Source organism: Nannobrachium achirus, assembly GCF_963921795.1.
Source record: "Nannobrachium achirus genome assembly, chromosome: 4".
NCBI lineage: Eukaryota > Metazoa > Chordata > Actinopteri > Myctophiformes > Myctophidae > Nannobrachium > Nannobrachium achirus.
In genome coordinates this window covers 56472574-56495059 of record NC_137813.1, presented here as the reverse complement: position 1 = coordinate 56495059, position 22486 = coordinate 56472574, and the positions used below count along the sequence as shown (strand labels likewise).

Here is a 22486-nt window from a genome sequence, read left to right as displayed (position 1 = left end):
TGCAAAACACATTTCTGTACACTACTCTTACAGATTTTGTCCAAAAATCCTATAAATCAGTAGGCGGTATCTCGACAGTCATGTGATCGACATGGATCTGTCCGATTTTGCATATTCCATCCTGATTGGCTAAGATTGGCTTCCAAAGTTTGTAGGATTGAGCCGTTTTGAACAAAATGCCTCAAATGCCTCAAATCACAAACGCAAAGTGCAATGTTCATGAAATAGCACACACACATTCCCACTAGGCCGAGGAAGAAATGCCACTTATTTTTTTTAAATCAGCCTCATGGTGGCGCTATAACAGGCCGATTTGTCGTTTTACCTATAAATCCACCGATCAGTTTCAAACTTTGTAAGCACACTCCCTAGAGGCCAAGGAAAAACCCCTTCCCTGCATTTTTCACATCAGCCTTTTATAGCGCCACCATGAGGCTGTTTTTTGACAAACACATTTTTTGACACTTCACTGTGTCTGAAGCTAACTTGTCCACTCACCTTGGATTGCGTTTGACCCGGCTCATTCATAACCACCTAATTCAATACCACCCAATGCACACCCACAACCAACATAACACACCTGGTGGAGACCTGTGCTCGGAAGAGCACTGCTTCTAGTTTATTTTGTGCTTTTTGCGGGTCATTTTGACCCGGGGGATATTTGTTTTAAATAAAACAATACTAACATAAATTTTAACTTAACAAATCATCATCATACATTGACTTTGTCTCAATTCCAAACAATCCAAATGATAGAAATGGTAAAATAAACAGTGAACTTAGAGTTGAAGCATCTGGCAAGAGAACGCGCTGTTCAGTGTGTCCTACAACAGCAGACAGGAAGGAGGTGCAAGAAGCTCATATGTGCCACACATGCAGTCTGTGTTTGTGAAGCATGTGCTTCCTAGTGTATACGTACAAGTGTACATTCATATATGTGACATTAATGTGTGTTCCCATGTTCACATGTGTGTTTCAGCTCTTATTTTACATGAATTTCAGCTATCAGTAAAAACGCCTAGCTCTTTCACTGTTTAATGTGATATAGCAAAGCATAAATGCAAACATTTACCATATATATCATATGAATTGTTTGGTATTGAGACAAAGTCAATGTATGATGATGATGATTTCTTAAGTTAAAATGTATATTAGTGTTGTTTTTTAAACCAAAGATCCCCCGGGTCAAAATGACCCGAACAGAACGAAGGTGTAGTGAATCTGAACAGAACTTAAGGGTTAAAAGAGAAGTGACCGGCTGGTTTCGACAGTCTTGTCAGGGTTGCTTCGGGACAATGTTGGTAAACAACCTTTCCAGCAGTTGGACCGGATCCCTCTGAAGCTAGGTCAGTACAATCACAGCTAAACACATAACATCTGTAACAAGTGTCACGGTTTGTTGAACTAGTAGAGTCAGACCCAAATGCAGACGACACAAAAGTCCAGTCCAGTTTTATTTAAACAAAGGAGGAAAGGGGAGGTGGTGTTGGTGCGAGCAGATGTGGAGAAGAGGTTTAGACAGTTGGCAGGAAGGCAACAGGGCAGGCGAGAATGGCAATTGAGGCACAGAGTCAATATGACAATGATCAAAATACAAAGGTTTAAAAAAATGCATAAGTAAAGCCCCGTTCACATAGACAGTGTGGCACAAAAGATTGACTGACATTTTTAATGTAATATCTGAGCATTTTCCTGGACAGCGATAGTGTTGCCATATACCGTTGTTTCCTGTTGAGATTGGCATTTCCTGGGGCATCCTGCCAAGATCACACATGTCACACAGGTCTTTTTTTTCTTTTTTACTCTTAAAAAAGCAGTGCATTTGAAATACATTGCAGTGCACATCATCACTGTTTGCCTCCCGTGAATTGTTTTATTTTTATTTTTGTTTATTTTCTGTTTATTTTGTTGCTGAGTGAGGTCAGCAGACAAAGTGATGTGAGTGACAGGAGAAATGCTAACCTGGTGAAATGCTAACCTGCCGACACTGGTGAAAGCTAACCTGGTGAAATGCTAACCTGCCGACGCTGGTCAATGCTGACCTGGTGTTCGGAATGGGGATGTGTCGAAATGGAAACCCGTCACCGCTCAAACCTCCATAACCCTGTGCTTTAGACACTGGAATTCCAACTTGAAATGTGTGCATTGGCGTTCAGCCAATCAGAGCACAGCGTGATCTGAGTAGCCAAGCCGATAAACGAAAGTCACATCATCTGGAGTTCTGGGTTTGAGAGGCTATTATTAATGATTAATGTAAATTACAGTAGATATAGCCTACAGTATGTTGTCAGTCACAATAGAGTTTTAGGCTGATCTGTTATTGGAAATAGAGACATGAGACATGAAACCTTTTAATCATTAGTTTGTGTTGCAAATGCCAAAGTCCTTCATTATATTGAACTCTTTTTATCAAAGTCAACAGTCTGGACTGATGCTTTGGAACTGTGGTGTGTGTACAATATGCAATGTGTGTGTGTGTGTGTGTGTGTGTGTGTGTGTGTGTGTGTGTGTGTGTGTGTGTGTGTGTGTGTGTGTGTGTGTGTGTGTGTGTGCGCGTGCGCGTGCGCGTGCGCGTGTGTGCGTGTGTGTGTGTGTGTGTGTGTGGTTGTGGGGAGGCTGTGGAGGGGGCGTGTCGGGGACCAGACAGTGTGTGTCTGGGGTATATCTGTGGAGCTTCAGCAGACACAGAGCAGACAGGGGGTGAAGGTATCTTCAGGCAGCAGGATGAAGATGGTACTGTGGCTGAGTGTGACCTCTCTCCTCCTTTCCTCCCTAACCATGGAGCTGCACTGTAAGTACATCTAATCCATCACCTCCTGATAGCAGGGTTTATTTTATTTTATTGAAGATCCCCATTAGCTGGTGCCATAGCAATGAGCTAGTCTTCCTGGGGTCCACATGAAAAAATTCATACAATTTGCCATATACGAAATTATTAAATGTCAGTACTCAACACGCAATACATACTAACAAGTAACACATGATAATTACATTTGAGGAAAGAAAATTGCAACCAAAAAAACTTTGCAGTGTTAAATAAACATTAACATTAAGTTAATTTACTGTAAATGCAGCAGAGGTTTAGAGACAGGCTATTCCACAGAATCAATGGTCTAAAAATAAAATATCTCCTTAAAGCATCGGTCATCAGAATCTGTGATTCAAGCTGCCCATTACTGGAACTGTGATAATGCACAGTATTAATGTAAACAATCTGTTTAGGTATTACAGGAGCTTTACTGCACAACTGATCATAATTGTATTTTTATTATTATGCTTTTTATGAAGTTTTGACTGAAAAGGTGCCTTGGTCTAACTGTTTTTCTTAGATTAGCCTCCTATTTCTTTGCATTGGATGTGTTGACATTGATGTATTTATTACCTTGCATATTGTAAATCGCTCTGGATTGAGAGTGTCTGCTAAATGCCAAATTTACAATTTGGCATTTATTCATCATAAATCAATTACCGGTAATTAATGTGACACATAGTGAACAGTTAAAGGGATATTCAGGAATTCGCATTCATTCAAATAAAAATAAAATGTGTACATTTTCCACTAATGCACCTGACTATAATGTGCGCTGACCATATAAGGACTTCCACCCTATCCCCTGTTACGAGCATAGCTCGCTCGAATTTTTCCCGTTCGCCACAAATATCTCCACCAATCAGGATAGAGTATGGCCTCAGTGCGCGTTCTAGTCTGTTCCTCTGCGCGTCCAGTCCACCCTTAGTGAGGCGTGGGTGCACAGTTCCTCCATTCTGTAAACAATGGCACTGGAGCCTGTACGTTACATTCCGCGGCCGTTTTAACTGCTTTAACTTGCTATTTTAATTTACTCTTTCTATTTCAAGTCTCTGCTTGTATGTTTACTTTATTTCGCGTTCGTTTTTTATCGATTAGTGTCTCACAGTTTAACTTTTTACAAAGGGAAGAGTTTCAGGAAGTTGAATGTGGACAACAGGCTGAGAGATGCTGAACAAAGAAAGGAGGTAAATAAGAAATATTTTATAATTGTCAGAGTGCAACAATCTATTTCCTAAGTAAACGTTTGTTAGGTGGGTTTGTCACATTGGGATCTTTGAAGGGTTTTGGGCAATATTTCTTGTAAAAAGTTTCGTTTTAAAGTTAGCCACATTGTGGGTGAATCCGCCCTAAAAACAATACATTGATCTAATAAACAGGGGCCATTAAATGAGACATATGTCTTGTCTATAACTTGTAAATGATTTCAATGTCCACACAAAGGACAAATACAAATAGACTTATACTTGTAAGTTACTTCAGCACATAGCTTCAGCCATGAATAAACACAACGTGAGTCACAACATACGGCTGACGTAAAACACATCTACAGAACTAATTTTAGCATCGCAAGGTACATTCACAAGATAGCCCATATTATCAAGTCATCCTATATTTTATACCTCTATGATATCAACACTGCATGTGTTAGACCCACGCTTGTTATTCCAGAAAGAGCTGAACGTTATTCTGTTGGTTTATATAGAGCATTATATAAAAGATGAATTGTTGTCCCAGTGGTGCTGTAGTGATGTTTGGAGGGGGTCGCTCAACACCTAGCTACTTACAGGTCTATTGATATGCATAGGTACTTTATATGCTTGTTTCTTTGTTCAAACATCCTGTTGTGATACTAAAGCGTTATCGAGGTGCGAATTGGGGGGGTTTGCATGTCAATGCATGCTCTGTCTGGACCCAGAAGGGTTTATTTGGTTCCATTTGTACACTGTCAGATATTAAGGGAGACCTTGAAATCTAAAACTTTGAGAAACACTGCACTAGGCCATTAGATCAATGTATTGTACTGTACTGTTTTATGTCAAATTGTAAAATGTACTTTTGTGTCAATATTTTAGTCTGGTTACTACCATAACCAATCTCACCAATTCAAATGTACTTCTACATGCAAGCCTTTCTAGTTTAAGAGATATACAGATTCTGCAAATCTAATCTAAGCATCATCTCCTTTATTTCTATACAGGCAGGGACCCCAATTTGATGTCTGAAGAAGAGCAGCTGTACATCCGATCACACTACAATTATGACACAAATAAACGTTGAACATTTGAAAAATATTTAATGAGGCAATCTATACACACAAATAGGGTAGGCTATTCTACAGTCTGGAAGATGCAAGACTCCACTCCACTTCCCATTTTCACCTGCAAACCGTTACCTAAATAAACAAGTTTTGTCAACCTGAAACTTTTTTTTTATTTATTTTTTATTACAAATGCCAGAAATGTTATGCAGCTAAACGATATGATATTGCATTTAAATGGTGTTTCATACCAAAATGCTTTAGTGTATGAAACAATACAATATAGCGTTTTCACAATGTTTACAACTTCCCATCATTGTAAGCTTTCAGGTCAGAACTCATTCAAATAACTTTGAAACATTTACCATTGACTAGATCAAAATGAAATCGAGACATTACAGTTTGTGTATATCAAAGCATCATTTTATTAATCATGTTTAGATCATGTCAGTTATGTCAGTCTTTCATGCAGATGATTAGTGATGGTAACGACTGCTCAGAAAATAAAAGCCTTTTAGTGCTCTTCATGAGCGAAGATCAATCCAGATCAACACTAACAGCGATGATGAAACAAGGTACCTGTATGAAAAAAAGGGTAAAGAATGATTAGATTAGCAGTCATAATAAATGCCTCAGTCTATTGAATACTGCTGTGTTATTCATTTATCGTTAGACCCGCAGCATAGATCATTTAGCAGCTCCAAAGTTATTAATCCAGATACAGGGTCGTCGTCATGTTGGCTTGTGTGGACATACTGTGTCAAAAAAAAATGTTTTGCCCCAGACATAATTTGACCAGCAGACAGTATTATTATATAAATCAGTATCATACATGTTCTAAAGCTGGAGAAGTAGGCCTACCGATACTCAGTAATTGTGTCTTATGATCAAAATGTTTAAAATGTTTATTTTTTTATTACACCATTATGGTGTAATAAAAAAATAAACATTTCCAAAGCTGTAAGGCCAGTAAGATGACTATAACACGGCCGCATGCCAAGCGATACGGTAGCGTTAGTTAAATGTAATTGTCACATGTCTAAATATGTTTGCATTTGTAAATAAAGATGACTTTTTATTTCACTTACCGATTGGAATGTGTAGAGCTTAATCGATCCATGCTGTATAGAGTAAAGATGTTAGTTTGTTTGTTTCAGTTTGTTTACATCTGGGCGCCATTACAGGAAACTGCTGAACAAAGCGCGTTCTTGTGAAGGGGGAAAACGCCCCTCTCCCGCGCCCTCTGCTGGAGAGGAGCCACTTTTTCATTAAACCTGAATATTCCTTTAAACTTTCTGGATTTCTAGATAATATTAGTTTACTACAGTAAATATACAATGATAACCTTTTATGACATGGAGAATATTAGTTTACCAAAAAGTTAGGTTAGTGAATTGTTAACCCCACCTCCTACATTTCTTTTCTTTTTTTTTTTCTTTTTTTCTTTTTTTTTGCTGAGTTTCTAGACAGACACTACATATTGATCTCGTTCAGCTCCAAGATTAACCATTAAGGCCCAAAGTTCAGACACAATCCTGATGAGTTTACTTTTACCCTGTCCTGATGCAACCCCTCTGTCTGTCTGTCTGTCTGTCTGTCTGTCTGTCTGTCTGTCTGTCTGTCTGTCTGTCTGTCTGTCTGTCTCTCTCTCTCTCTCTCTCTCTCTCTCTCTCTCTCTCTCTCTCTCTCTCTCTCTCTCTCTCTCTCTCTCTCTCTCTCTCTCATCATCTCCTGTACCTCTCCTGTACATCATCTCCTGTACCTCAACAGATAAACCAACCTCCTGTGGCACTAGATACTAGGTAGTTACTAGCGCTAATTATACTGAAACTCATTTATTTTATCATGTTTCTCTTTAGCTCTCCAGGTTCAACCAACAGACCACACAACAGGTAAACAACTGAACATCATAGATTGTAGACTTAAGTGTTGTTGCAGTTGTTTGTTTGTTTGTTTGTTTTTTTAACGTTTATTCTTTGTCTCTGTACAGATGGTGATGTCAGGTTGGTGGGAGGAACCAGTCACTGTGCTGGCAAACTGGAGTTGAAAAACGAGGGTGAATGGAGACGAGTGCATCCTACTTACTGGACCATTAAGATTTCATCTGTAGTGTGTAGACAGCTGGACTGTGGCACTGTGGTTTCAACAAAATGGAGTACTGGTTCTAGAAGTGAACGTTTATGGTGGATTCTCTCAGCTAAATGTGATGGATCTGAATCTTCAATCAGGGAGTGTGGCTCAATGAACTCACAATCTGACAAAACCACACTGGAGTTGGTCTGTTCAGGTAACAAGCAATGACTTTATTCGCCACTTACAACTTTTAAAAGTGCATCACTGAGTACTGCATCACTTCATCACTGCATCACTGAGTACCATTTCTTTGGTTTGACTCGACCCGGGAATAAACCCTGCATCATATAGCATATAACATCTAGAAATGTTCAATTAAAGTGGTTTTGTGAACAAAACCTCTCTCTCTCTCTCTCTCTCTCTCTCTCTTCTCTCTCTCTCTCTCTCTCTCTCTCTCTCTCTCTCTCTCTCTCTCTCTCTCTCTCTCTCTCTCTCTCTCTTCAGAGTCTGTGAGGTTGGTGAATGGGACTAGTTCATGTTCAGGCAGAGTGGAGGTGAAGTCTAAACAGTCGTGGGTCTCAGTGTGTGAAGGTGACTTTGACCACCACGATGCAGAGGTGGTCTGTAAGGAGCTTGGCTGTGGGACTCCTTCAGTCCTCCAGGGGGCGCTCTATGGGGAAGTGGTGGCTCCAATGTTGACCAAAGAGTTCCATTGTGAAGGTAATGAGTCTGCTCTCCTGGACTGTAGAACCTCAGACTCCACTAGAAACACCTGCTCATCTGACAAGACTGTTGGACTCACCTGCTCAGGTAAAAGACAAACTAGGTTTGGATTATTATTTGTGCATTCAACCTACACTTTCTTTTGTTAGTTATTTTGATCCAACTTATCGAGGGCTTGGAGCACAAATCTATTTATACAGATTAGGCTACAATGAATGTATTTTAAAATATACAATTTTAATATTGTATTTAATTAAATTATTACAATAAAAAATGTCACTTACGCCCTTTGCACTCCAAGCCCTGGTTATGCACTTGTCTCTACAGAACCTGATGTCAGGTTGGTGGGAGGAACCAGTCACTGTGATGGTACAGTGGAGATAAAACATGAGGGAGAGTGGAGACTAGCGGATATGAACTGGTGGAACTTGAAGTCAGCATCAGTAGTGTGTAAACAGCTGGACTGTGGCTCTGCTGCTTCAATAAAAATGAGTTCTGGTTCACGACAAGCTGTATGGAGGATTTGTTCTTCCTGTGTTGGATCTGAATCTTCACTAACAGAGTGTGGAACGAGGAAGTCTATGCTCCGGTCTTACAAAAGACTGGAAGTGATCTGTTCAGGTAACAAACCATGACTTAAACAAGGACAGTAATCTTATCTATCTATCTTTCCATCTAATCATCCATTCATCCATGGTTTTTACCTCTGTTTCAGCTTATACTGAATCAATTTCCTTTTGGTAAATATAAACATATAGATATTTTTGGATAACATCACAATTTAAACGTCAACTTAAAAACATGTTTTTACATTAAACCACACATGCATGTTTTCGGCAAATTTCCCATTAAATGTCAATGATTGATTGATAACCTTATTGCATTTTGGTTCTATGTATTTAATCTATTTATATTATTTAACATTTATTTTCAATGTGTTTCATTATAAAATAGTGATAATAGCATATCTACACTTTCACAATGCATGGTGATGCGATGCCTTTCAACTTGTACGTTATATTCGCAATCCTAGCTATTTGTCATATGACAAAGTATATACAGTATGGCTTAAATGAAGATTTAAATGAAAGTTTCTGAACTCATTTGAGCTGTGTTAATGTTCTATAATCTATTCATTTGTTCACTAGTCTTTTTAAATCTACTTTTTTTTTTTTTTTTTTCAATGAGTGGCTTTGTGTGTCCCACGCCCATATATGGTCATTTCAGTCCAGAATGAACAGGCTTTTTCAAAAACAAAATGTATGTCACCTCATGTCCATATATGGTCATCTCAGTCCAGAATGAACAGGCTTTTTCAAAAACAAAATGTATGTCACCTCATGTCCATATATGGTCACTCCAGTCCAGAATGAACAGGATTTTTCTGTCCCGTACGTCCAGAATATCAGTCCAGAATGAATAGGCTTTTTCAAAAAGCAAAATGTGTGTCCCATGTCCATATATGGCCATTTCAGTTCAGAATGAACAGGTTTTATCTGTCCTGTACGTTCATAACTCTAGAACACATAGAATAAAAGTTCACCGCTTCACTTCGAACCGAGGTTTGATTTTTACTTAAAAAACTTCTGTCTGTCTGTCTGTCTGTCTGTCTGTCTGTCTGTCTGTCTGTCTGTCTGTCTGTCTGTCTGTCTGTCTGTCTCTCTCTCTCTCTCTCTCTCTCTCTCTCTCTCTCTCTCTCAGACTCAACTAAAAACACCTGCTCACCTGGTGAGACTATTGGACATTCCTGCTCAGGTAAAAAGACAAACTACACTTTATCCACCTGTTTCCGCGAGAATCTGCAGTAGCATTATTTGCGGGACACTTCCGGTTAACAGCATACATACAAGATCACGTCGCGTCGCACAGGCCCGGATTTATATGACATGAGGCCCCTGGGCAAGGGGAAATAAAGAGGCCCTCGTGCGCGCGCAAAAATTCCACCTCCGGTCCACCTGACCACACCGTGACCTCACCTTCGGACCGGCCCGTGCATAATCTGACTGTGTATCCTCATTGGCTCATTGGAAGGGTCTAAAGCGGATACAGAATTGGAGTTTGCGTGCATGTGTGTAGCCTATGTGTGTGGAAAGTACCGGATACATAGAGTGGGCGGGCTTTAGACTGCACTAAGCTTTCAGAGCTGCTACATGCAGTGCGGCCAGCAGAGCAGAAGCTCTCAATAATAAAACAAAATGTACTGTAACTAAACACAAATATCACTTTATTTGGATTGCAATACTTTAAAATGTCATCATTAAATTTACTCATTCAGGGTCTTTTCAAAATGGCTTCCAAGTTCCACAACGCCTCCCTCTCCATAGACTTCCATGTAATTCATAGTGCACGGATCATGCACGCCCATGCCTAGATCATGCACCACGTGTGTCCACACTGTTCACAGCTTTCAAACAAAAAAATCCGAATGGAAATCCGTTCAGGCATTCATGAGCTAGCAGCCATTATGTTTTCTTGAAATGTAAATGTTTGTTGGTATGGGGGTTAAACATGGAATTTCGCGATTGCGATCATGCCTACTAAATTTTTTTTTTTTTTTTTTGAGGCCCCCCTCCCCTGAGGCCCCTGGGCTCGTGCCCACCCTAGCCCAATGGTAAGTCCGGCCCTGGCGTCGCAGATGCAACCGCTGTGAGCTTGTAGATCACTCTCGGCTGCGGCTCCGGAAGCTGCCTGCACATTCTGCGCAATGCACGATGGGATGTTGGAAAGTTGTGGATAGGTTTGGAACTTGATATTAAAATTAACATTATTATTAAATTGTTGTACCCTTTTATTCTTGTCTCTGTGCAGAGCCTGAAGATATCCGGTTGGTGCGAGGAACAAGTAACTGTACTGGTACACTGGAAATGAAGGGACAGTGGGGACAGTGGAGCCCAGTGGATGATTATTATGGCTGGAAACTGGAGTCAGCAATGGTAGTGTGTAGACAGCTGAACTGTGGCTCTGCTGTTTCAACACAAAGGAGTTTAGTTTCTGGTTATAAAATTATACCTGCATGGGTCGTATCGACCTGCGATGGATCTGAGTCTTCAGTGAGGGAGTGTGGAACAAGGATGTCTACGTCTGATACTACTAACCACAGACTGGAGGTCATCTGTTCAGGTAACAAACAATCACTAGTACTACTACACTACATCTATACAGTCTTATTTTATCCACTACCTATATACCTGCCTGCCTGCCTGCCTGCCTGCCGTACCTGCCTGCCCGCCCGCCCACCTGGCTGGCTGCCTGCCTGCCTGCCTGCTGCCTGCCTGCCTGCCTACCTAACTGCCTGCCTGCCTGCCTGCCTGCCTGCCTACGTACCTGCCTACCTACTGTACATAAAACCGAGCACAAAAAGAAAGGAAACTTGAATTCGGTACATTATATATCCCAAACTCAGTAAGTAAAGTAGCCTAAAGTACACACATTTGTCAGCAATGAGCATTGAGCTTGCCTTTTCTGGAGTGCTGCTGTGCTCTGGAGTGCCTCTCACTGGCCATGTGACGGCACGTTGCATGGTACAGTGTGATGTGATTTGACAACAATCAACCATGAATCGAATAGGAGAAATACTAACACCCTAAACACACAGAGAGCTCAAAACTGCATGTCTGCTGTAGAAATATTGTCACGGTTTAGGAAAAAACAAAAACGAAAATAATATCAAAATTAATATTGGCGAATACTCGACTTTGATGTACAGTAGTCGAATAGTGATTTTTTTATTCGAATACTCGAATATTCGGTGAATGCCATACTAGAGGATCCATGTACTCTGTTAAACTGAAAATAATGTATTTTTTATTTTATTTTTTCTCTTCAGCTCTCCATGTTCAACCAGCCCGCTACACAACAGGTAAACACATTTTAAACAAACAACTAAATCTTAGATTGTAGTATCAAGCTGTTTTGATCAAAGTATATTATTAGTATTATTAATATTATTACACATTATTATTATATTCTTCACTGCCTATTCTATTATCTCTGTTCAGAGTCTACTGATCTCAGGTTGGTGGGAGGAAGCAGACACTGTACTGGTATGGTGGAGGTGAAACACAAGGATGAGTGGAATCCATTAAATCCTTATGCCTGGAGCCAGAAGTTATCCTCTGTAGCGTGTAGACAGCTGGACTGTGGTAATGCTGTTTCAGAAAGATTTAGATCTGGTTCTACTAACGAACCTGCATGGAGGCATATGACTGACCGCTCATGTGTTGGATCTGAATCTTCCCTAACGGAGTGTGGAAGATGGGATGACTATATTTCCGAACAAAGAATGGAGTTGACATGTTCAGGTAACAAACAATGGCAGTGATCTTCTGTATGTTTTAATGAGTGTATGGAGGGTGTTAAGATGTGATAATTTGTTCTGTATGTTTTTAACACTTTGCTAGCTGAAATAGAATGGCTGTTGATAGATTAGCCGTGAAATTTCTTTCATTGTATCTGAGACATAATATTATGTTTATAAACATGAGCCCGCCACCCCTCCTTCTTGGACGGCGCCGTTGTTTTTTTCTTTTTTTTCAATCCCCAGGTCATTAGCTCACCGTGATTATCTGGATCTCCATTGGGATAGAGTGGCAGTTTTGGCCGAGGCATCTTCTCCCTGTGCGTTTCGCGTGCGCGATCCGTTCACGTAAATGTCGGCTCAAATAATCCACGTGTGACTCAAGAGTAGATATAAGCATTTTCGCTCGCATAGCCCCCAGCACTCCTGCTATACTAGCACTAACATATAAACAGAAAATGGACGGCTGCTGGGAAGCCTCTGGAAGGAATGGACCTGACGTCACTTCTGCTTCATGTCAGACGAGCCATGCGCTATCGATGGACGAGTGGTGACTAGGGAAGGTTAGACGATCGCCGATTTTCGGATAAAAATCTTTTATTTCGTTTTTAATGACCCAGTACGGTAAAAGACGGCGCGGCTGAGACATCCTTGCTCAGATGTCCGGTATATTCCGGTTTTAATATTAAGGGGCTCCCCGTGGCTTGCAAAGTGTTAATGAGTGTAGTGGGTGTAAATACTATTATTCGTGATGTGATTTTTTTAACTTGAGTGAATTTTCTTTTATTCGCTTTTTGACAAGTTTTACTGTATCACTGTATCTAGAATTATTTTATTGAACCCCCCCCACCCTCTCTCTCACTTCAGGGTCTGTGAGGTTGGTGAAAGGGCCTAGTTCATGTTCAGGCAGAGTGGAGGTGAAGTCCGATCAGTCGTGGGTCTCAGTGTGTGAAGGCGATTTTGACCAGCAGGATGCAGAGGTGGTTTGTAGGCAGCTTGACTGTGGGGCTCCTTCAGTCCTCCAGGCAGGGCTCTATAGACCATGGTACGCTACAATGTCGACCAAAGACTTCCAGTGTGAAGGCAGTGAGTCTGCTCTCCAGGACTGTAGAACCTCAGACTCAACTAGAAACACCTGTTCTCCTGACAAGACTGTTGGACTCACCTGCTCAGGTAAAAGACACACTACACTTTAGGTTTTGATTATTATTTAATTACATTCATCATAACCTTTGCTTATTCTCTTGTCTCTGTACAGAACCGGATCTCAGGTTGTCAGGAGGAACCAGTCACTGTGCTGGTATAATAGAGATGAAATTTAATGGAGAGTGGAGACCAACTGACACATTCCATTGGAACCTGAAGCAAGCATCTGTAGTGTGTAGGCAGCTGGACTGTGGCTCTGCTGTTTCAACAAAAAAGATAACTAGTTTAAAGCAACCTGTATGGTATACTGGATATGAGTGTGTTGGATCCGAATCTTCACTGAAAGAGTGTAAGGGATCATATTACTCTCATAGCTCTCCCGACAACAACGTAGAGGTGATCTGTTCAGGTAACCAACCTCAACAATGACAGTAATCTATACAGTCTCTTTTACTTGCGCAATCAGAGCTCGCAAGTACTGCGATCGGCTGTGTGTGTGTGCGTGCGCGTGCGTGCGTGTGTGTGTGTGTGTGTGTGTGTGTGTGTGTGTATGTGTGTGTGTGTGTGTGTGTGTGTGTGTGTGTGTGTGTGTGTGTGTGTGTGTGTGTGTATTCGTGGTGATGCCAGTGGTGATGTCATTGGCATATATCATAATATATAATTTTTCGCACAAGTAGGCCATACATAGCATAATTGCATGTGCGCAAGGGGCAAGTTTTTTCTAGTTTTATCTCTGTATGTAAATACAGGCTGGGTAATGTGGGTATACTGTAATAAGTGGGGGGTGCAGCTTTGGGGAAGTTAATTTAAGCAAGATCTTTCAGTTTTACAGTCTCCTCCTTTTTAGTTCAAGCGGTAACATTACATGAGTCCACGGCTTTTTGATGAGCATCTTTTTTTCGATAACTGCTTTTGATATCAACTTTAATAAATTAATAACCTTAAATAGATCGTTAGGACCAAAACAAATATTGGTGATAGGTTTAGGATTTAGTGAAGCTATGCTTTGTTGTGAACAACTCTCTCTCTCTCTCTCTCTCTCTCTCTCTCTCTCTCTCTCTCTCTCTCTCTCTCTCTCTCTCTCTCTCTCTCTCTCTCTCTCTCTCTCTCTCTCTCTCTCTCTCTCAGAGGCTGTGAGGTTGGTGAATGGGACTAGTTCATGTTCAGGCAGAGTGGAGGTGAAGTCTACTCAGTCGTGGGTCTCAGTGTGTGAAGGTGACTTTGACCAGCAGGATGCAGAGGTGCTCTGTAGGGAGCTTGGCTGTGGGGCTCCTTCAGTCCTCCAGGGGGCGCTCTATGGAGAAGCGAATGCTCCAATGTCAACCAAGAAGTTCCAGTGTCAAGGCAGTGAGTCTGCTCTCCTGGACTGTAGAACCTCAGACTCAACTAGAAACACCTGTTCGCCTGACAAGACTGTTGGACTCACCTGCTCAGGTAAAAGACAAACTACACTTTATGTTTGGATTATTATTTTACAATAAAAGTAATGATTATATTTGTACTGCTTATTCTCTCTATTCTCTTGTTTCTGTACAGCGCCTGAAGATATCAGGTTGGGGGGAGGAACCAGTCGCTGTGATGGTATATTTGAGATGCTACACCAGGGAGAGTGGAGACCAGTAGATGAGCATCGATGGGACCGGCGGACAGCAGCCTTAGTGTGTAGACAACTGAACTGTGGCACTGTTGTTTCAACAGAAGAAACCCACAAATATCAACAACCTGTGTGGGCGCTTCGATCATCATGTGGGTCATCTGATTCTTCACTGAGGGATTGTATATTAAAGTACGATAGTACATCTATCGAGGTAATAGCGTTGACCTGTTCAGGTGACAAACAATGACTTCTCCACTCTCCACTGACCTATGTTATGAGGCATTAGAAATCGACAGATTTGGGGAAGCCAATGGTTGGTCTTCACACAGAGGACAGCTGAGCAAAGTGGTCCCATCTGTCTCTGACTCATTCTAAACTAAAGCTATATAAGTGTATCTGAAAATGTTGAATCAATCTTTAGGAGAACATGACATTGGTGTGGGAAGGTGCGTTGCTCCTCTTTTTTTGAAGGCTTTACTGAAAATGTTGAATCAATCTTTAGGAGAACATGACATTGGTGTGGGAAGGTGCGTTGCTCCTCTTTCTCTGAAGGCTTTGCAAAATAAATCATTTGATTGAACCATAATTATGTTTTAATGAGTTTTCTTTGAATGTGACTAATGTCGAAAATGTGACGAAAATAATAATAATAATAAGAAATGAATAAATAAATAAATAATGACAATAGCATATTTCTGTTTGTCCTATTTGCATCTCTGTCCAAGACACCTGTTGGTTACCTGTTCAGGTGAACATTAGCATGCTCATGTACCGTATGTAGAATTAACCAATCATGGACCTATTTGTTTCCTGCTGTCTATACAAAGAGGACTTGTAAACTGGATTCTGGAGACTTGCCTTGCATGTTAGGGCCTCTATACTTTGGCTCCTACTTTGTTATTAAACAGATTGATTCATTCCACTCTGCATTTTGTGGGAATTACTTTTTGAGAGTAGTACTGAAGAAAGGTTACTGATCGGTCCCCGCTACACCAGACATGGTTTCATGGGTCGGGGTAATTAACATACTGCCCTATACTACCTACATTCTAATGACACAGATTAGATTATTTTTGGTGAAATTCTAACTATTTTCAGAGTTGTTATAGGTGTAAGGCTAGCTTAAGGGAGATGCCAGCAGCCACCCATCATTTCGGCTGCTTTTATCCACAACCTTATTCTTTCGGTCATTGCTCCGTAGACAGAGAACATTGCCTTCTGTCATGGAACCTAGAACTGGTAGCCTACTGTATGTATACACATATGTGAGGACAGTGTTAACTGAGGACAGGAGGAGATTCCACCATATTCCACAAACCAAACCTTGACTATGCCCCCATGGTGTGGTATGGAGGCCTAACCAAAGTCTTAAAAGAGAAGTGACCGGCTGGTTTCGACAGTCTTTTCAGGGTTGCTTCGGGGCAATGTTGGTAAACAACCTTTCCAGAGTTGGACCGGATCCCTCTGAAAGCTAGGTCAGTACAATCACAGCTAAACACATAACATCTGTAACAAGTGTCACGGTTTGCTGAACTGGCAGAGTCAGACCCAAATGCAGACGACACAAAAGTCCAGTCCAGTTTTATTTAAACAAAGGGGAGGGGAGGTGGTGTTCGTGCGAGAGGTCTGAGTAGCCGAGCCGATACACGAAGGCCACATCATCTGGGGTTCTGGGTTTGAGAGGCTATTATTAATGATTAATGTAAAGTTACAGTAGATATAACCTACAGTACGTTGTCAGTCACAATATAGTTTTAGGCTGCTCTGTTATTGACATGGAGACATGAGACATGAAACCTTTTAATCGTTAGTTTGTTTTGCACCATGGTTGCTTCATTTTGGAGGCTTATCTTGCATTTATTTTTTTAGAACTGTACCTCAAATAAATCAAACCAACTCAAATGTCAAAGTCCTTCATTATATTGAGCTCTTTTTATCAAAGTCATGATGCTTGGGAATTGTGGTGTGTGTGTGTGCGTGCGTGTGTGCGTGCGTGCGGGCACGTGTGTTGTGGGGGAGGCTGCGGAGGGGGCGTGCCGGGGACCAGACAGTGTGTGTCTGGGGTATATCTGTGGAGCTTCAGCAGACACAGAGCAGACAGGGGGTGAAGGTATCTTCAGGCAGCAGGATGAAGATGGTACTGTGGCTGAGTGTGACCTCTCTCCTCCTTTCCTCCCTAACCATGGAGCTGCACTGTAAGTACATCTAATCCATCACCTCCTGATAGCATGGTTTATTTTATATTATTGAGGATCCCCATTAGCTGGTGCCATAGCAACGAGCTAGTCTTTCCTGGGGTCCACATGAAAACATTCACACACATTTGTACAGTTGCAGTACAAAATTATTAAATGACAGTACTCGACACGCAATACATAATAACAAATAAGAATTACAATTGAGGGGGAAAAAAAGAAAGAAAAAAAACAGAAGACAATAAGTGCAACAAAAAAATGTTACAGTGTTAAACAAACATTAAGATTCTTTTTAAAAGTCAATTTACTGTAAATGCAGCTGAGGTTTAGAGGCAGGCTAATTCCACAGAGTCAATGATCTACAAATACAAGATCTCCTTAAAGCATTGGTTATTAGAATTCATTATGATTCAAGCCGCCCATTACTGGAACCTCTAGTGATCATGCACAGTATTACTATAAACAATCTGTTTAGGTATAAAAACTGGACCTTTACTGCGCATAACTGAACCGCAAAAGTGTATTGACCTCTTCGCAACCATATACCGGTAAAAGCGATGAGACTGGATGATCTCACACTGATGACATGTCTAGAGTGACACACAAACCCTGTGTGGTGACGAGATCAGGGATCATTACTGTATATCGTCGTTGTCGGGTGGAAACCTTGTATGTCCAAAACCGTTCGTTTTTATCATTTAAAAAAATCAACTAAACTAGTGAAAACAGTCGATCTACAAGCACACCGTTGTGAGCTTGTAGATCTGCTGTTTTCACTACTTTTGTGCGACGGCCATGTCTGATGAAGCAGGGCTTTACGAAAAAATGTATACATTTGAAACTTGGAGACACGAGGTTTCTGCCCGACAGTGACGATATGCAGCTTGGGACAATTCTAATCTGCTCATAGTTTGTTAGTATTGTTTTAGAGAGTATTAGTTTATTACAGGTTACGTATCACACATACAGAGCAGTACGCTGCTCTCCAAACATCGTCATATCATTATTATTGTTTCTTTTTCTTCAGAGGTTTTTACTGAATAGGTGCCTTGGTCTACCTATGTTTTTTCTTAGATTAGCCTACTATTTCTTTGCATTTTATGTCTAGATGTTGATGTACTGATGTATTACGTTGCATATTTTAAATCGCTCTGGATTAAGAGCGTCTGCAAAATGCCAAATTGTAAATTGTAAAGCATTCAATCAATCAATCAATCACTTAAATAATGTAACACATAGTGAACTGTTAAACTTTCTGGATTTCTAGATATACAATGATAACCTTTTATGATATGGAGAATATTAGTTTACAAAAAAGTTAGCTTTGTGAATTGTTAACCCCATCTCCTACATCTTCCTTTTTTTGGAGAGTTTGTAGAAACTGTAGATATTGATCTTGTTCAGGTCCTGGATTAATCATTAAGGCCCAAAGTTCACAAAAACCTGATGAGTTGACTTTTATACTGTCTCCTGATGTGTATGTCTCTGTCTCTCTGTCTCTCTCTCTGTGTGTGTGTGTGTGTGTGTGTGTGTGTGTGTGTGTGTGTGTGTGTGTGTCTCTCTCTCTCTCTCTCTCTCTCTCTCTCTCTCTCTCTCTCTCTCTTCTCTCTCTCTCTCTCTCTCTCTCTCTCTCTGAAATTTAGAAATAAGTTTAGGTTTTGGCAATTTATATGTTTTACTGATGTTAACTTTAGGAATGCCAGGTGGCAACCGAGGCCGTCAGATTTGCCCCGGGGGAAAAGAGAGCTTTCTCTCGATGGGCTTCCCTGAAAAAATAAAGAAAAAAGAAATAACATAGTTACTCATTCCTATACTCTGAATTTCTCCCTTGGGATAATAAAGGTATCAATCTATCTACTCTGTGAATGTCAAATAAATAGCAACAAACAGGAGAAACAAAGGACATCATCTACTGTACCTCAACAGATAAACCAAGCTGCTGTGGCACTATACTAGTTAGTTACTAGCACTAGTTAAACTGAAAATCATTTATTTTATCATTTTTCTCTTTAGCTCTCCAGGTTCAACCAACAGACCACACAACAGGTAAACAACTGAGCATCATAGATTGTAGACTTAAGTGTTGTTGTTTGTTTGTTTTTTAATGTTTATTCTTTGTCTCTGTACAGATGGTGATGTCAGGTTGGTGGGAGGAACCAGTCACTGTGCAGGCAAACTGGAGTTGAAAAACGAGGGTGAATGGAGACGAGTGCATCCTACTTACTGGACCATTAAGATTTCATCTGTAGTGTGTAGACAGCTGGACTGTGGCACTGTGGTTTCAACAAAATGTAGTACTGGTTCTAGAAGTGAACGTTTATGGTGGATTCTCTCAGCTAAATGTGATGGATCTGAATCTTCAATCAGGGAGTGTGGTTCAATGAACTCACAATCTGACAAAACCACACTGGAGTTGGTCTGTTCAGGTAACAAGCAATGATATCAACAAAATATAATGTTTGTTTTCATTGAGTTTGGAATCATTTAGTTCTTTATCTTTTTAACGAATGTGTATGTAGCTGTGGGAATCAGAAGTCTTTCTGTAACATGAGGTGGCTTCAGCCACGATGTAAAAGTATACTCCTAGACATTACACAGAATTACCCCAATCCAACCCTTCAATCAATCAACCAATCAATCAATCAATCAATCAATCAATCAATCAATCAATCAACCAATCAACCTTTATTCGTCAGTTACAACTTTTAACTCATTCTGTGCCTATCCCGAACATGTTCGGGATATGTTCAATCCAAAACAATTTTTTTTTTATTAATTGACTTACCCTGAGCTGCTTGTAGAGCCGTGGGTGGTCCTGGCTCGTCCTACGCTAGCCAGCTAGCCATTTTACATGGTCCGACGATATATTCCATTAAAAATGGTTTAAAATACATTTTTGAGACCCCCAATGTTCACCGAATGTTCAGCGCCGCTTCCGGAACGTAGTCCAGTGTGCCTATCCCGAACATGTTCGGGATTTTTAATGAAATGAATAAAATGATCCGAGGCCTTCTGAAGCCTCTGCCTAAATTTAAAATCGAGAGTTCCAAATCCGGGGGCCGTCCGGACGGCCGTTACCCGCGAACGAATCGCCGAATCGCCGCCGAATCCAATGAAAACCCACATCTTTGAAGGGCCATATCTCTGGATTGTGTCTTTAGGGAGGCGCGCCGAGGTTTATTTACGGCGAAATCGCCGAAAAATGATCTTTAAAATGACAACATGGGAATAGCTATTCTGTTAGCATTATCATCCGGGACCTTTCCATGACGTGCACGAACGTGAGCACGCGCGTCACTGCAACGTGAGTCCCCAGATGCTAATGCGCTCGCCTATGAGAGAAAGCTTGGCATTCTTTGGCGCCATCTAGGGGCTGGCACTGGTAGGGTTAAAAGTGCATCACTGAGTACTGCATCACTGCATCACTGAGTATCCCATTGTTATATTCTTTGGTATGACTCGACTCGAGTTTTAGGGCGGACGTTCTAACCACAAGGCCACTGACCTGGTTTCTATTTATTTATTCATGTTATTTTCATGTTAACGATTTTACTTGTTTTTCGAAACATACATTATGGCATCATATTCATATAGCATTTAGCATCTAGAAATGTTCAAAGTGGTTTTGTTAACACTCTCTCTCTCTCTCTCTCTCTCTCTCTCTCTCTCTCTCTCTCTCTCTCTCTCTCTCTCTCTCTCTATCTCCCCAGAGTCTGTGAGGTTGGTGAATGGGACAAGTTCATGTTCAGGCAGAGTGGAAGTGAAGTCTGAACAGTCGTGGGTCTCAGTGTGTGAAGGTGACTTTGATCACCACGATGCAGAGGTGGTCTGTAAGGAGCTTGGCTGTGGGACTCCTTCAGTCCTCCAGGGGGCGCTCTATGGAGAAGCGAAGGCTCCAATGTTGACCAAAGAGTTCCATTGTGAAGGCAATGAGTCTGCTCTCCTGGACTGTAGAACCTCAGACTCCACAAGAAACACCTGCTCTTCTGACAAGACTGTTGGACTCACCTGCTCAGGTAAAATACAAACTAGGTTTGGATTATTATTTTTGCATTCAACATACACTTTCATTTGTTAGTTTTTTTAGTACTGCTTATAGAGGGCTTGGAGCGCAAATCTATTTATACAGATTAGGCTACAATGAATGTATTTTAAAATATACAATTGTAATGTTGTATTTAATTACATTACTACAATCAATGAAATGGTGTCCTGTAAATTTTTGAAAATGTCACTTACGCCCTTTGCGCTCCAAGCCCTTGTTATGCTCTTGTCTCTACAGAACCTGATGTCAGGTTGGTGGGAGGAACCAGTCACTGTGATGGTACAGTGGAGATAAAACACGAGGGAGAGTGGAGACTAGCGGATATGAACTGGTGGAACTTGAAGTCAGCATCAGTAGTGTGTAAACAGCTGGACTGTGGCTCTGCTGCTTCAATAGAAATGAGTTCTGGTTCAAAGCAAGCTGTATGGAGGATTTGTTCTTCCTGTGTTGGATCTGAATCTTCACTGACAGAGTGTGGAAAGAGGAAGTCTATGCTCTGGTCTTACACAAGACTGGAGGTTATCTGTTCAGGTAACAAACAATGACTTGAACAGGGACAGTAATCTTATCTATCTATCTTTCCATCTAACCATCAAACCATCCATTTGGTTTTACCTCTGTTTCAGCTTACACTGAATGAATTTCCTTTGGGTAAATATAGACATATAGAATATCTTTGGATAACATCACAATTTAAACATCAAATTACAAATATTTTTCCACATTAAGACACACATGCATGTTTTTGTCAAATGTCTGCAAATGTATTTAATCTATTTATGTATTTAACATTTATTTCCAATGTGTTTCATTATAACATTGATAATAGCATATCTACACGCTCACAATGCATGATGATAGTATGAAAAGTATATACAGTATGGCTTAAATGAAGATTTAAATGAAGCTTTCTGAACTCATTTGAGCTGTATCTGACTGTGTCTCTCTCTCTCTCTCTCTCTCTCTCTCTCTCTCTCTCTCTCTCTCTCTCTCTCAGACTCAACTAGAAACACCTGCTCACCTGGTGAGACTATTGGACATTCCTGCTCAGGTAAAAAAAAATACACTTTAAAAGTTTGGAATTTGATATTACAATTAACATACTATTAAATTGTTGTACCCTTTTATTCTTGTCTCTGTGCAGAGCCTGAAGATATCCGGTTGGTGGGAGGAACAAGTAACTGTACTGGTACACTGGAAATGAAGGGACAGTGGGGACAGTGGAGCTCAGTGGGTGATTATTATGGCTGGAAACTGGAGTCAGCAATTGTAGTGTGTAGACAGCTGAACTGTGGCTCTGCTGTTTCAACACAAAGGAGTTTAGTTTCTGGTTATACAATT

At 40.7% G+C, this 22486-nt stretch overlaps 2 protein-coding genes across 5 annotated transcripts in view; one reads left to right on the top strand and one right to left on the bottom strand.

Moving 5' to 3' along the window:
* Positions 1–22486, bottom strand: part of LOC308283021 (uncharacterized protein) — a gene marked incomplete at both ends in the record, with an annotated part of 211104 nt that overhangs the window by 152735 nt on the left and 35883 nt on the right. The window lies entirely within an intron of this gene.
* LOC308284233 (scavenger receptor cysteine-rich type 1 protein M130-like) overlaps positions 1–22486 on the top strand; it is an 83113-nt gene that overhangs the window by 55109 nt on the left and 5518 nt on the right. Inside the window, exons 1-13 of one of the 4 annotated variants that reach the window (XM_080724792.1) lie at positions 2640–2791; positions 6929–6961; positions 7060–7356; positions 7647–7952; positions 8193–8486; positions 9567–9620; positions 10674–10985; positions 11692–11724; positions 11864–12166; positions 13030–13335; positions 13421–13717; positions 14437–14742; positions 14845–15595. In XM_080724792.1, coding sequence (XP_080580918.1) covers positions 2725–2791; positions 6929–6961; positions 7060–7356; positions 7647–7952; positions 8193–8486; positions 9567–9620; positions 10674–10985; positions 11692–11724; positions 11864–12166; positions 13030–13335; positions 13421–13717; positions 14437–14742; positions 14845–15152 — 2916 coding nt within the window. In that variant the 5' untranslated portion in view covers positions 2640–2724 and the 3' untranslated portion in view covers positions 15153–15595. Of the gene's footprint in view, positions 1–2639; positions 2792–6928; positions 6962–7059; positions 7357–7646; positions 7953–8192; positions 8487–9566; positions 9621–10673; positions 10986–11691; positions 11725–11863; positions 12167–13029; positions 13336–13420; positions 13718–14436; positions 14743–14844; positions 15596–22486 lie in introns of those variants that run through there. The other 3 variants (XR_013961996.1, XM_080724788.1, XM_080724789.1) reach the window with 3 other exon arrangements.